Source organism: Indicator indicator, chromosome 2 (genome assembly GCF_027791375.1).
Source record: "Indicator indicator isolate 239-I01 chromosome 2, UM_Iind_1.1, whole genome shotgun sequence".
In the NCBI taxonomy this organism is placed as follows: domain Eukaryota; kingdom Metazoa; phylum Chordata; class Aves; order Piciformes; family Indicatoridae; genus Indicator; species Indicator indicator.
In genome coordinates, this window is record NC_072011.1 from 29,919,325 (window position 1) to 29,932,327 (window position 13,003).

At 45.8% G+C, this 13,003-nt stretch overlaps 1 protein-coding gene across 1 annotated transcript in view; it reads left to right on the forward strand.

The window, feature by feature from the left end:
- Window positions 1-1,485: 1,485 nt before the first annotated feature.
- PGBD5 (piggyBac transposable element derived 5) overlaps window positions 1,486-13,003 on the forward strand; it is a 70,124-nt gene continuing 58,606 nt past the window's right edge. The window contains exons 1-2 of the mRNA XM_054399206.1: window positions 1,486-1,725; window positions 1,834-1,921. Coding sequence (XP_054255181.1) covers window positions 1,486-1,725; window positions 1,834-1,921 — 328 coding nt within the window. The remainder of the gene's footprint in view (window positions 1,726-1,833; window positions 1,922-13,003) is intronic.

Below are 13,003 nucleotides of genomic sequence, written 5' to 3' on the forward strand. Positions count from 1 at the left end.
TAGTTGCATCAAATAATGCAAATAATATTCCTCCCCCTGCCCCCCAATTGCATATAATCAATCCACAGATTCTGATTACTGTTTATTTTTTAAAGCACTGCTGTGAAAGGGTAAGCTTGATAGCTGCTATTACTGTTGGTGAAAAGGGAGGCAGGGACTGTTTTCTTAATGAGTGTACAGTAACCAGCACAGTGGGATGCCAATAGTAATAATAATAAACCTTGATCAGAGATTTCAAACATTCCTGTAACATCAGACTGTTCTGACTGTTGCACAACCAGGGCCTTCAGCTGCTGTATGAAATTCTTACATTACTCTAGGGATACTTCTGAACCATGTTTAACTAACCTGGTCAGGTCACAGATATATTCACTTCCCTTGTTTGTCTTCTGTCACCAAATTGCTTTTAAATCAGTGGCAATTTCTGAAGAATGGTTGGTTACTTCATATCATATTTGCCTAGGAAACCAAAACGGACACAACAGGTCCTCAGCCCCACAACCTGCAGCACACTCAGTGATGGATCCAGTAATGGGCAGGAGATTGTGCATCACCCCAGATGCAAGACAGGTAGTAGGTTCAGCAACCTACAAGTAACTGGCTGGTGTGGTCCAAGTGCCAGATGCTTCCCAGTTCTGTGCTCCAGCACTGTGCTTGCTTTGCTTCAAGGGCCACCCCAGTGCTGGAGCTCTGTACTCTATTTTGGGGCAGGGCCATGAGCATCCTGGCTGCCATGTCCACACTCCCTCACCTGCTGTAAATCCAAGATGAGACAGCACAGCTCTGACCATGCTGTCGAGGCCTCGACCCACCCGGGTCCTACCTCAGCACGTTTCTCCTCTCTGAGAAAGCCCCAGCTGCATGGGGCTCCGCAGCCAGCTCCATCTGGTGGCCTCTTGCCTTCAGGAGCTCTTCACTACCTTTCCTGTGCGCTGGGTGCTATTGACGTTCCTTCAGGCAGCGAGGCCACAGCTCCCGCCTCTGCCTTGCGCGGCTCCAGAGCCTTGCCCGGCTCCAGCACCGCGGGCGGGCGGACAGCTCCAGACGGGGCCGGGCTCGACGCAGGGTCCCCCCTTCCGGCGGCGGCGTGCAGCGGCGGATCCAGCCGCAGCCGGCGCTGTGGTTTTAAATGGGCGGAGCTGCGGCGTGCAGTGGGGCGGGCGGTGGGTGGCCCACGCCGGCCCGCAGCGCCCATATAACCCCACCTCCCGGGCGCGGAGTGCCGCGGTAATTGGTTGGATGTGGTACTTGGAGATGTTGAGCTGGCTCCTTCCTCCCATGTCCCTGCACACACACAGGGGCGGGTGGTGCGGGCGGGAGCGGGAGGCAGGGCTCAGCCCCGGCAGTGGTGGGGCTTCCCCCACTCCCTGCCTGCCCGCCACCGTGCCCGAGCCGCTCCTGCTGCTGGGCTGCTGCCTGCGGCCGCAGGACCCGGCCGAGCCAGGCCGAGGGGAGCGGGGGCGGCTGCTGGCGGCGGCCGAGATGATGGCGGAGGGCGACGGCGGGCCGGCGCGGAGGAAGGCGCTGTCGCTGCTGGAGGCAGCCCGCTCCCGGTACGAGAGCTTGCAGATCTCCGACGACGTCTTCGGGGAGTCGGGCCAGGACAGCAGCGGCAACCCCTTCTACAGCACCTCGGCTGACTCCCGCTCCGCCGCCTCCTCTCAGGACGAGGAGGACGACGAGGAGGACGACGGGCGCCCGGAGGGGCCAGGGCCGCGGGGCCGGGTGGCTCGGCGCCGCGCCCCTAGGGCGGCGGCCACCCCAGCGGAGCGGCGGCGGCAGCGGCAGGTCGGCGGATGCAGCGTTCTCCCGGGCGGCCCCGGCCCTATGGAGGAGGAGGAGGAGGAAGAGGAAGGGGAGATGGGGGGCTGGACCCGGTCGCTGCGAGACGTCCCACCCCCTCACTTCAAGGATGGCAGCGGTACGCGGAGGGCGGGCTGCCGGGTCTGGGGGCGGCGAGCCTGGGCGGCTCCGGGCGGCCCTTGGGAGCTGGGGTGCACGCTGAGGGTGTCTGTAGCGAGGCGCTGAGGCCTGGGTCGCGACTCCGAGGAGGAGAGCCCTTGCGGGTCCGGCTGTCGGCCTGGGCTGATGCTTGGCCTTTCGCCAAGGGAGAGAAACGGCAGGTGCCTCCTGCCCCGTGCTTCCTGCCCGGGAGCGGCGCTACTGTCAGGCCGCTGATGCTCATGGTGCGGGGAGAGACTGGCCGAGGCAGTGGCGGGGAGGGCGAGAGGAGGCCGCCTGTGCTTAGTCACAGGCATCACCTCCCGGGCGCTGTAGCAGTGCCCCGAGCCCCAGCAGATGCGGGGATCCCCATGGGAAGCGGGCAGGCTCCCAGAGCTGAGCGTGCCGCGCAGGCCCCTTGTTTGGCTGTGGTATTGTGTGGCGGGTGCCTCTTTCCTGTGTACAGGTGGGAAAGCCGCGGATCCGGCTGCCCTGTGCAGGGCAGAAAGGGATCTGGAAATGGGATTCCCTGTGCCTTTCTGTGTATGCCGCCCTAACCTATCCTTTTGCATGGCTTTGGCCGGAGTGGATACCGAAAGAGTGGTGAAATAACATGATGTGACACACAGCAGCAGCACACAGATCTCAGTGGACTGGCTTGTGTGGCAAGTTGCACCACTGCTTCGCCTAGGGAGGCATTCATTGTACTGTATTTGTCTGCAGGCCTCGGCAGCCACTTTGGCTGTCTAGCAGCAAGGCTTCACAAAAAAAGATTAACGCTTATGAAGAGCTGGGTTGTGAAATAAAACATTTGGATTGCAGAATGGGATGAGATGATTGCTGTCATCTTCACCTGAGCTGTCAGTTTGCCTAAGGTTACTTGTCTTCACTGTTTGTGTTTTTGGTAGTGTATAATTTGTTCGTTTTCCTGTTAAAGGGTAAGTGAAAAAATGTGCTGCTGTACTTGGCATAGTGTGCTGAAAATCATAATTTGGGACAGCTGGAAACATATCTGAGGAAGCAGCTTGGGATAAAGATTTGGGCACTGGAGCCCAAAGAAAGTTCTGTCATACTTCTGACAGATGTGCAACTAGAAGCCAGGTCTACCTCTAGAAATAGCTAGACCCCGAAAAGTGTTTAAATACCAATCTTATGTGCCTCTTCACAAAGCTCTGTAAGTGATGATTCTTATTCGTAAGCATATTCAAGTTCTGGACCACAAGCTTCATGGTGTGATGTTATTTCTCAGTATCAATTTTAACTTATTTTGTCTGTCTTTGCTGGCTGATTGGTTCTATCATTACTTTGTAGTGATACACTTTAAAACAGACAAAACTGGGATTAGCATTTTAATACTCTTTTGGAAAAGAACTAAGTTGATGACTGATTAATTCAGGAATTCATATTTCCTCTGAAATGAAGGAGTCTGATTTATGGTTGTCAGAAATAGATGCAGACATCCTTTAAAGAAGGTGTATGGATATTGCTGTGCATATTTCCTTCTAGTAATAGATGGGGAAGAGGTTGCTGCTGCCCTTTAATTCTGTTGATCATCATGATGATACTTGCTATATGCTGTTCATAGCATGATGATTTGGTTCAGTGGATGTTCGGTTTGCACAGCGATTTGATGTGTGAAATATGTACCCTCTGTGCTATTTTTGACTACTCAAATTCCAAGCTGTGGTAACTATTGTATTGTATGTAACTAAGCTTTTAGAATTCTAGACTGACTGGTTTTAGACCATATGTATTTGGAGTCATGCTAAGCATGCTTATAGTAGCTCCTTTGTCACTCGATTGAACACTGTTCTGATTGAAGAGTTTGAATCTGTACCTGCTGAGAAAGAGGTCTCGACAGAGGTGAAGACAGCTGTCCTTTGCAGTGGCAGCACTTTTTTTGGTCACTAATAGAGTAGAATCAAGAAATGCAGGGTCAGACACAGAGCACTAACAAACCTGTATTCTCCATTCTAGTGTGTTGAATGTAAGAATCCTTTCTTTCTAGATTTGGAGCTTCAAAGAAGAGGGATTTGTGAGACAGGTAAAACTTCTGTTTTATTAGCACTAAAACTTCCAGGTGTGGCCTTTTGATCAAACATGATCTGATCACAGAATGCTAGGGGTTGGAAGGGTCCTCTGGAGATCATCCAGTCCAGCTCCCCTGCTAAAGCAGGGTCTAGAGCACAGGATCCAGTCATGACAAGTTTTAAATATCTCCAGAGAGGAAACTCCACGACCTCTCTGTGCAGCCTGTTCCAGTGCTCTGTCATCCACAAAGTAAAGAGTTTTTTTCCTTGTGTTCAGATGGAACTTGAGGTATTCTGCTTTGTGCCCTTTACCCCTTGTCCTGTCACTAGAGGCATCTGAAAGAGCCTGCCCCATCCTCTTAACACCCACCCTTTAGATATTTATAAGCATTGATGAAATCCCCTGTCTGAGTCCCAGAAAGGGGATTTCCTTGTCTTTCCTTGTAGGAAAGGTTCTTCAGTCCTCTAATCATCTTTGTAGCCCTCCACTGGATTCTCTACTTCAGTTCCTTGTCTCTCTTGGACTGGAGAGCCTGGAACTGGGCAGTATTAGGGTAGAATAGAAGGGGAGGACAACCTTTGTCGACCTGCTGGTTACAATCTTCTTAATGTGCCCCAGGATACCATTGGCCTTCTTGGCCACAGGTGAACATTGCTGATTCATAATTAACTTTGCTGTCCACCAGGACTCCCAGATCCTTCTCTGCAGAGCTGCTGTCCAGCAGGTCGAGCTCTAATATGCCAGAAGACAAATGTCTTTCTGGACTAAAGTCTTATGAGACTTCAGCTATGTCAATGCTGGAAAGAAATCCTTGAATCAGACAAGGCTCAAACTAAGTGTCAAGCTGTTTGCTTTGGAAGACTGCCCCTCTGTGAAAGGGAAGGTGCAGAGGAGGAAGAAGTTTAAGTTAGTGAGAATGAGCTAAAGCTGCCAAGATAAAAAGAAAAAGTTAAGAGCCACTTACAGAAGTCTTGTGGTCTTGTTAACTACAAGTAGAAAATACTTATTTTAAAAAAATATATAAATTACTTAATACCATCTTTCCCTCTCCAATCTCAATGTTATTGTAGAATCATAGACTTGTTTTGGTTGGAAAGCAGCTCTAAGGTTATCAAGTCCAACCATCAACCTAACACCACCATGGCTGTTATAGCATGTCCTGAAGTGCCATGTCTGCACATTTTTTGAACACCTGCAGGGATAGTGACTTCATCACTTCCCTGGGCACTCTATTCCAATGCCTGACCACTTTTTCAGTAAAGAAATTTTCCTAATATCCAATCTAAATCTCCCCTGATGCAATTTCAGGGGGCCTACAAGAAGGCTGGTGAGGGACTTTTTAGGGTGTCAGGTAGTGACAGGACTAGAGGGAATGTTAAAAAAATAGAAATGGGTAGATTCAGGTTGGATGTTAGGAAGAAGTTTTTCACCATGAGGGTGGTGAGACACTGGAACAGGTTGCCCAGGGAGGTGGTAGAAGCCCCATCCCTGGAAGTTTTCAAGGCCAGGCTGGATGTGGCTCTGGGCAACCTGATCTAGTGTGAGGTGTCCCTGCCTGTGTCAGGGGAGTTGGAACTAGATGATCCTTGAGGTCCCTTCCAACCCTGACAATTCTGTGATTCTATGATTTCCTCTTGTTCTGTCATTTGATAAAATGGAGAAGAGGAAAAACTCCCACTTCACTACAACCTCCTTTCAAGTAGTTGTAGAAAGTGATGAGGTCTTTCCTCAACCTCCTTTTCTGCACACTAAACAATCCTTGTTCCCTCTCCTCATAGGACTTGTTCTCCAGACCCTGTACCAGCCTTTCTCTGGGCATGTGCCAGCACCTCAGGGTCCTTATTGTAGTGATGGGTGCAAAACTGAACACAGTATTTGAGGTGCAGCCTCACCAGTGCCGAGTACAGGGGTGCAAACACTTCCCTGCTTCTCTTGGTCACGCTATTCCAGATACAGGCCAGGATGCTGTTGGCCTTCTTGGCTACCTGAACACGTTACTGACTGTCATCTGGCTGTCAACCAATATCACCAGGTCCTTTCCCTCTGGGCAGTTTTCCAGCCGCTGTTACCCACACCTGTAGCATTGCCTGGTGTTGTGACCTGAGTGCAGAGCCTGGCACTTGGCCCTGTTGAACCCTATGCAACTGACCTCGGCCCATTGAATCAGCCTATGCAGATCACTCTGTAAAGCCTTCCTACCTTTGAGCAGATCAACACTCCCACCCACTTTGGTGTTATCTGCAAACTTACTGAGCATGCACTTAATTCCCTCATCCAGCTCATTGATAAAGATATTAAACGAGAATGGTTCTATCACTGAGCCCTGGGGAACACCACTAATGACCAGGCACCAACTGGATTTGAGTATGTTCACTGCCATGCTTTGCAGCTGTCTGTCCATCCAGTTTATAACCCAGCAAAGCATAAACCCATTCGAGGCATGAGCAGCCAGTTTCTCCAGGACAATGATGTAAGAGATTGTGTCAAATGTTTTTCTAAACTCCAGGTAAACAACATCCACAGCCATTCCGTCATGCACTAAGCAGGTCACCTTGTCATAGAAGGGGATCAGGTTCATCAAGCAGGACCTGCCTTTCAGGAACCCATGCAAACTGTCTCTGACCTCCTGGCTGTCCTGCACATTGTGCATAATGGCACTCAAGACGACCTGCTCCATGACCTTCCCCAGCACTGAAGTCAGACTTGCAGGCCTGTAGTTCCCTCGGTCCTCCTGGCCCTTGTTGTAGATAGGTATGATATTTGTCAATCTTCAGTCAGCTGAGACCTCCCCAGTTATCTGGGACTAATGTTAAACTGATTTATTATAGTATTGTATCCATCCTTAGAATTGGTTTTGAGCACAGGGTAACTGATGCTTCATCTCAAAAATATGCTGTAGGTTCAGATGTGCTGGGGGCTGATGGCAGTGTTAAATGGTTCGTTGTGTGCTCAATCTGCAGTCAGTCACTGGGTGTTTCTGGTGATGCCTGCCTTAACTGTGTGGCAGGTTCTGACAACCTAGGGAAAGTCTAGATTATCTTCTGTGTTGGGAGAGAAGTAACTGGATTGCATCAGTATGCAGCACTGTGCTGTTTGTGTCCTTTATTTTTGTTTTCTACACATTAGTAGTATTCACTGTCTTCCTTTGTGGAAATCCGGAATAGCTGTTAACTTTAACAGAAAGGTTAGAACAGATGGCTTGCTGGAACTTCATGTTATTTCCAGTTAAGCTGCTCTGTGAAATCATTCTTTTCAGTTGCTGAGAAAAATCTCAACTGTATCATGATGCCCTGATTTTAAATTGGTAACTAGCGGCAGTGTGTAGTTCCAATTAAAATAGGTGACGGAAATAAGAGCCCATCATAAATATCCAAGCAGTAACATGAATTCTGAGGTACTAGGATAGGTAAGTAGGAGGTCTTGGATGCAGCTGTTGAAGTGCCTTCCTTTCACAAAGTGCCTGATTACAGCAGGTGTATGGGTAGGTCAATGTGTGTTTAAAAGGATGATGGCATCCATGATCACATGTTGAATCTAGGCATGTTTTGGCATCTCCCTTCTTATTCTCTTCGAACCTTGCTGTGAAAGGGAAGTAGAACTGATTTGTTGGAATGTGAACGTACAGATACACTTCTAGGAAAGGTCTGACCTCTGCCCAAATAGTACTTTAGTTCCACAAGAAGGGGATAGCTTCTGGCTTCCATTCCTCTGAGGGCAGGACAAGAGCTAGTTGTGGAAGTTCAGAAAGAATAAGAGAACAAATTGCTGCTAGGATAGGGGAAGCATGATTGAAATGGAGAGAGCAAGTGCACAACTATTATTGCTTTAGTGACAAGCTAATAAGTGACAGAATCTTAACATAACCCCTTTGTTTCTGGTTGCTCCTGTCTCAGACTTAATCGGTGTGCTCTTTGTTCCTTCAGGAATGGGATGGGTCTGGGTGGTACATTAATTTGTTAGCTCAGTAATCTGGACAGGAAATGTTCTCTGATAGACAGATGCACTGTTGATTCTGATCTTCCTTCATGAAGGATCTCAGAAGGTGCAAATACCCTGGTATTGCTGCAGCTTGATGTTTCTGAGTTGGAGTAGCTGGCATTTTCTTCCTAGAGTCCAATGCTCCTTACATCTGTGTAGTTCAGCAACCAGAAGATTGAATGTCAGATATAAGAGAATTTCTTATTGTTCGGGTTAATGTCTTAGGATGGCAGCAATAGCAGGGAAGTCTGAACAAAAGTTAATGCTGAAGTCCTCAAAGTTACAGCCAATCAGTACCACTGTTTTCTTCATTTTCTATGTTGTCCAAGTTGTCCTGTTCCTAAGCTTAGATTTATGGCCAGAATGTTAAGGCTGTTCCTTGGTGAAAAAGCATAGCTCCCCTTCAAGTTGCATTTAAAAAGTGTAACTAGCTTTTTATGGATTTCCAGCGTGTTTCTCTGAAACACTAAATCTGTTACCATCCTTCAAGAACGTGCTCTGGTAGAACAGTATATTCTCAGGGAGAAGTTACATAGACCATGTCTGTGAATCTAACGATCTTTTTGTCACCTTAAAGACGTTTAAATTAATATTTAAAGTAGTTTTTGTTTGTTTTTTTCTGCTTTTGTCTTTTCCCCTTCCTTTTTCCTCTTTGAATTAAAATGTTTTTTTTCCAGAAAGACCAAGTTGTGGGAAACAGCCATTTATTTCATCATGGCTGTCACATGAGAGGTGATCTTCTGCACAAGGGAGGGTATGTGATCCAAGAGGTGAAAGAAATCTGTGCATTCCAGCTAAAGTCAAGCAACCAAGGCACAGCTTTAGATTCCAGATTATGACCACCTTCACAATAGAAAAGGGTTTTCTTATGTTTAATCACAAGTGTCTGTTTGCATGTCAGCTGATGAGACGTCATTCTTGATTGGATATTTTTCAGTAGTAGTGTTATTTTTATCAGTGTTAAATAAGGCACATTAATTTAGTATCTTCAAGTTAGTCCTTAGTGTCTAATAGGATAAAATGTATGATTCTATATCATTATAATGGTTTGAGTTGGAAGAAGCCTTAGAAATCATCAAGTTGTAGCCCTCTTGCCATGGGCAGGGATACCTTCCACTATACCAGGTTGCTCAAATCCCCATCCAGCCTGGCCTTGAACACTTCCAAGGATGGGGTATGCACAACATTTCTGAGCAACCTGTTCCCATGCCTCACCACTCTCACAGTAAAGAATTTCTCCCTTATATCTAATCTAAATCTACCCTCTTCCAGTTTAAAGCCACTACCCCTTGTCCTATCACCATGTACCCCTGTTAAAAGTCTCTTTCCATCTTGTAGGCCTCTTTTAGGCAATGGAAGATTGTTGCAGGATCTCCTGGGAGCCTTCTTCAGGCTGAACAACCCAAACTATCTCAGCCTGTGTTCACAGGAGAGGTGCTTCAGCCTTCCAGTCATTTTTATGACCCTCCTGGGGAGGTGCTCCAATAGGTCCATGTTCTTATGTTGAAGGCCCAAGAGCTGAATATAGCATGGAGTTGTTAATTTGACCTGGGTTCTAGTTTAGGCAGAGCTACAAAATTCAGTTAAAGGTAAATAAAGCAGAGGAAAGTGATACAGGTACGGGGAGAAAGCAACAGCTGAAAGCCCTGGTTGACTAAAATTGTAACTAGGTAGAGAGCAGTGTAAAGTCTTTTCAGGATATGGGAAGAGATCCAGTACATATACTCTTCCTAAGAATGTGGACAGGCAGATGGTAAGGTAGCATTCCAGCAGCAAGGACCCTGAAGGAAATGCTTCTGGGTCAGTCTTGGCCTTAGAAGAGGGCTGCAAGTTCAAGTCCTGAATAAAATCTGAAGGCTTTAGCCTTATTAGATTGAGATCAATACTTAAAGATTCCAGAGGTGGAAAAGAAGCTGTGAAAACTACTTAGTTGCCTGTGGCAGATTCTGCTTCAGAATTATCTGGGCTAAATTCTGACTGTAAATGGATAAAGCACTGCTCATGTGACTTGTTCTTGCTTATTTATATCATCAGAGAATTTAGCTGCTTTTGAGTTGCATAACCATGTTAAATACTGGGGAAAACGTGTGTGTATATAATCTGTTCTTGCATTCTGAGTAGAAATTACTTATAATGACAGCATCCCAACACTTCTAGGAAGATATGATAAATACATCACAAAGATGTACACTGCTACTTTGCAGAGCCTTTATAGGATGACTTAAGGGTTTGAAGTTTTGCTAAATAAGTGAATTAAGCAAAGTCTTAATATATGACATGTCTTATGAAATCTAAATATGCTGCTTTTCAGGTGGTCTTACTGGGTTTAGAACACATCTTCTTCCATCATCACTGAAGTGAATCAAGTGCATGACACAATGTTATTTGGTTTGAAAATTCAGTACAATTTAGCTATCTTATGTTCTCTTTCTTCTTTTGCACATATCTCTGCTATGAAACAAGCATTCAGGGAATAACCTAGTGTTGAGAATTTTCTCAGAAAAAAACCAACCTGTTCTTTTCTGCTTTTATAGAGAGAACCAGTTTTGGTGAGTACTTTAGACATGAAAGCCTAGAAACACTGCAAACCAAGGTCTTCTCCATAGACGCTGTCTAACCTTTCACAGAGAAAACATTTTTACTCTTATGTCTGTTAACTTCATGAAGTGAACGTTTTCCCCTTGCAAAAGTAGATGAGCTCCTACAGCTACTTATGTCCTTTTGTCAGTATCACAGAAACAGTATAGCAAACAGTTTTCTTGTCTGCATACCTTTCAGTCCACCAGAAGAGGAGGTTAGCCTCTGCTGAGTGTGCTCTAATGAGGGTGCTAACTGTGGAGTTGACTTGCTAATGCTGTATAGACTGTTAGGTCATGGGAAGCTGTCCTGGAGGCCATGGACTTAAAAGAAGTTGGGAATTTCTTCTAGGTGTGCTTGCTCATGTAGGTGTTTTGTTCCTGCCCCATGTTCAAGCTTCCAAAATTTTGGCCTAGATGGTTTTAGCAGTTTGGAAATACAGGGTGCTTCCCAAAGAAAGGTAATGATGGATACAGCTGTACCTCCTATCCAGAGGTCAGGGGAATATAATCCCTAAAATACCTCATCCTTCCCAATACTGTGAAAAATTTGGCATGTTATTAGGAAACAAAAGGAATGCGTGGCTAAGACCAATGGATGAGAATATTAGCATTTGATATCTTGTTTCCTTATGGCAAAGCATCCTTTGTAGAGCATGTCCAAGCTCCCACTCTGTATTTTGTAATGAAGAGGATGTTAATCAGTCACTGGCTCTGTCTGAAAATGAATGGGCATAGAAACGAGTGGGTCTTTTTAAAAACAAAGCCAGACTCCCTTGAGGGGCTGCAAGAAAACAGGGTTGGAAAGCTCATTATCATATTTTTGAGTGCATAAAGTACTCCTGGATTGTCTCCTGATTTTCTGAGAAGACAACTGGTATTAATGGCACATGATAGAAAACATGCTCTCCCTTGGACAGCATTAGGGATTCGCATGACCTGTATTGACAAAGTGTGGTTTGCATTAAGGACAAAGAACAAAACAAAGCAACTTGTATTCAGCAAGCTATAAAAAGCTGTGGCTGTGTAGTTGAAAACTTGGCAAACTGAAGTGCAGTCGTGAGGAACACTGTAAGGATGCAAAAATCATGTCAGAGAGGGATACATAGGAGACACAGAAGCAAAGAATATTGCATGTGTCTCTGTGGATGGGGGAATAAGCTGTGTAGTGGACAAGAAGATTTTTGGACAGAGTTAAAAGTTACAGTGAGCCTATTAGTGGGCACAAATAGAAGTGTTATTTCTAGTGAAGAAAAAGCAGAAAAAAATACTTAGAGCAGCTGCTGTTATGATTCGTTTCTGGTTACATATGACAGAGAGGTGGGTGTGTATGAAAGACAAGATTGAAGTAAAAAATGAGAATATCTTTTTTAAAGTTACTTACAAAATTCAGTATTGTGGAAAGTCTGACTATCAGTGCATATAGTCTTTTTTTTTTTTTTTTTCTGAAAGGTGGCTAACTTCCCAGTGAGTAGCACTTGAAGGTGTGCCATCTAGGGTCAGCATGTAGCAAAGGGTGTGTGGCTGTTCCCATTGTTGTTGCAGTGCTGTCTGCCCTGGATTCACAGGGCTTGGGCAATAGTAATCTTGTCAGTTCATGCTCTGAAAAACTACTTTGAAGGGGTTATATGTGCTGAAACTTGTACATATACGTACATGGCTTATGGATGGGGATCTAGTGTTACTTTGTCTCAGGATGGGGAGAGCATTTCAACTGGACTGCAAGATGGCCAGCCTTCCTCAGAGCACAGGGTGCTGGTTCATAAAACTTCAGTTCCTGCAGTGGCCTAGTGAAAATGAATTATCTTTGGTTTTGGGTGAGGGATTCCCACCATCTTAAACTATAAGATGCTCTTACGTCTGTCATATGTGGCAGATACGTGGCATTGTGGATATTAATACCTGTGTGGCTGTAAATTCTTATTTAGCCTTTCAAAGGGCTTCTATCTTGCTGGATTGTACTCCTGAATGGGATCTCTAAATGAGAAGACCTCCTTAAACTGAAGACTTTTCCTCATTTCATGGCCATTCGTAGACATTTCATACTTATAAACTTGTCCTGTTATGTAGTTATTAGTTGGTCGGAGGTAAATTAAGATAGTGTCTGAAGGTTTATACTTGTGACTTCTATGTTAATTCCCTCTTGGCTTTGGCTTTGAGGTTAAAAGACATTAAGCACTAAGACTTGGAGTGCCTTTGAGTGATCCATAGCTATTTTCATGGTGCTAACATTGGTGCAAACAGTCTCAGTCCTTGCTTTAAAGGGTAAGGAAAGGAGTTGGCTTTAAGCATATCACAGATCTCCCCGACTGGGAAAACAGTGATGGGATTTGGAGTGACATACCACTCTTCCCACTTGATGGGGATGTACTTGATAAATAAGCAATGACCCTCAAAAAAGGCCTTTCTATTTGCTTCTGTACTAGTGGTTGGTGACTCACACTACAGCAGCCCTCTGTCATTGTGTCCCATGGGGA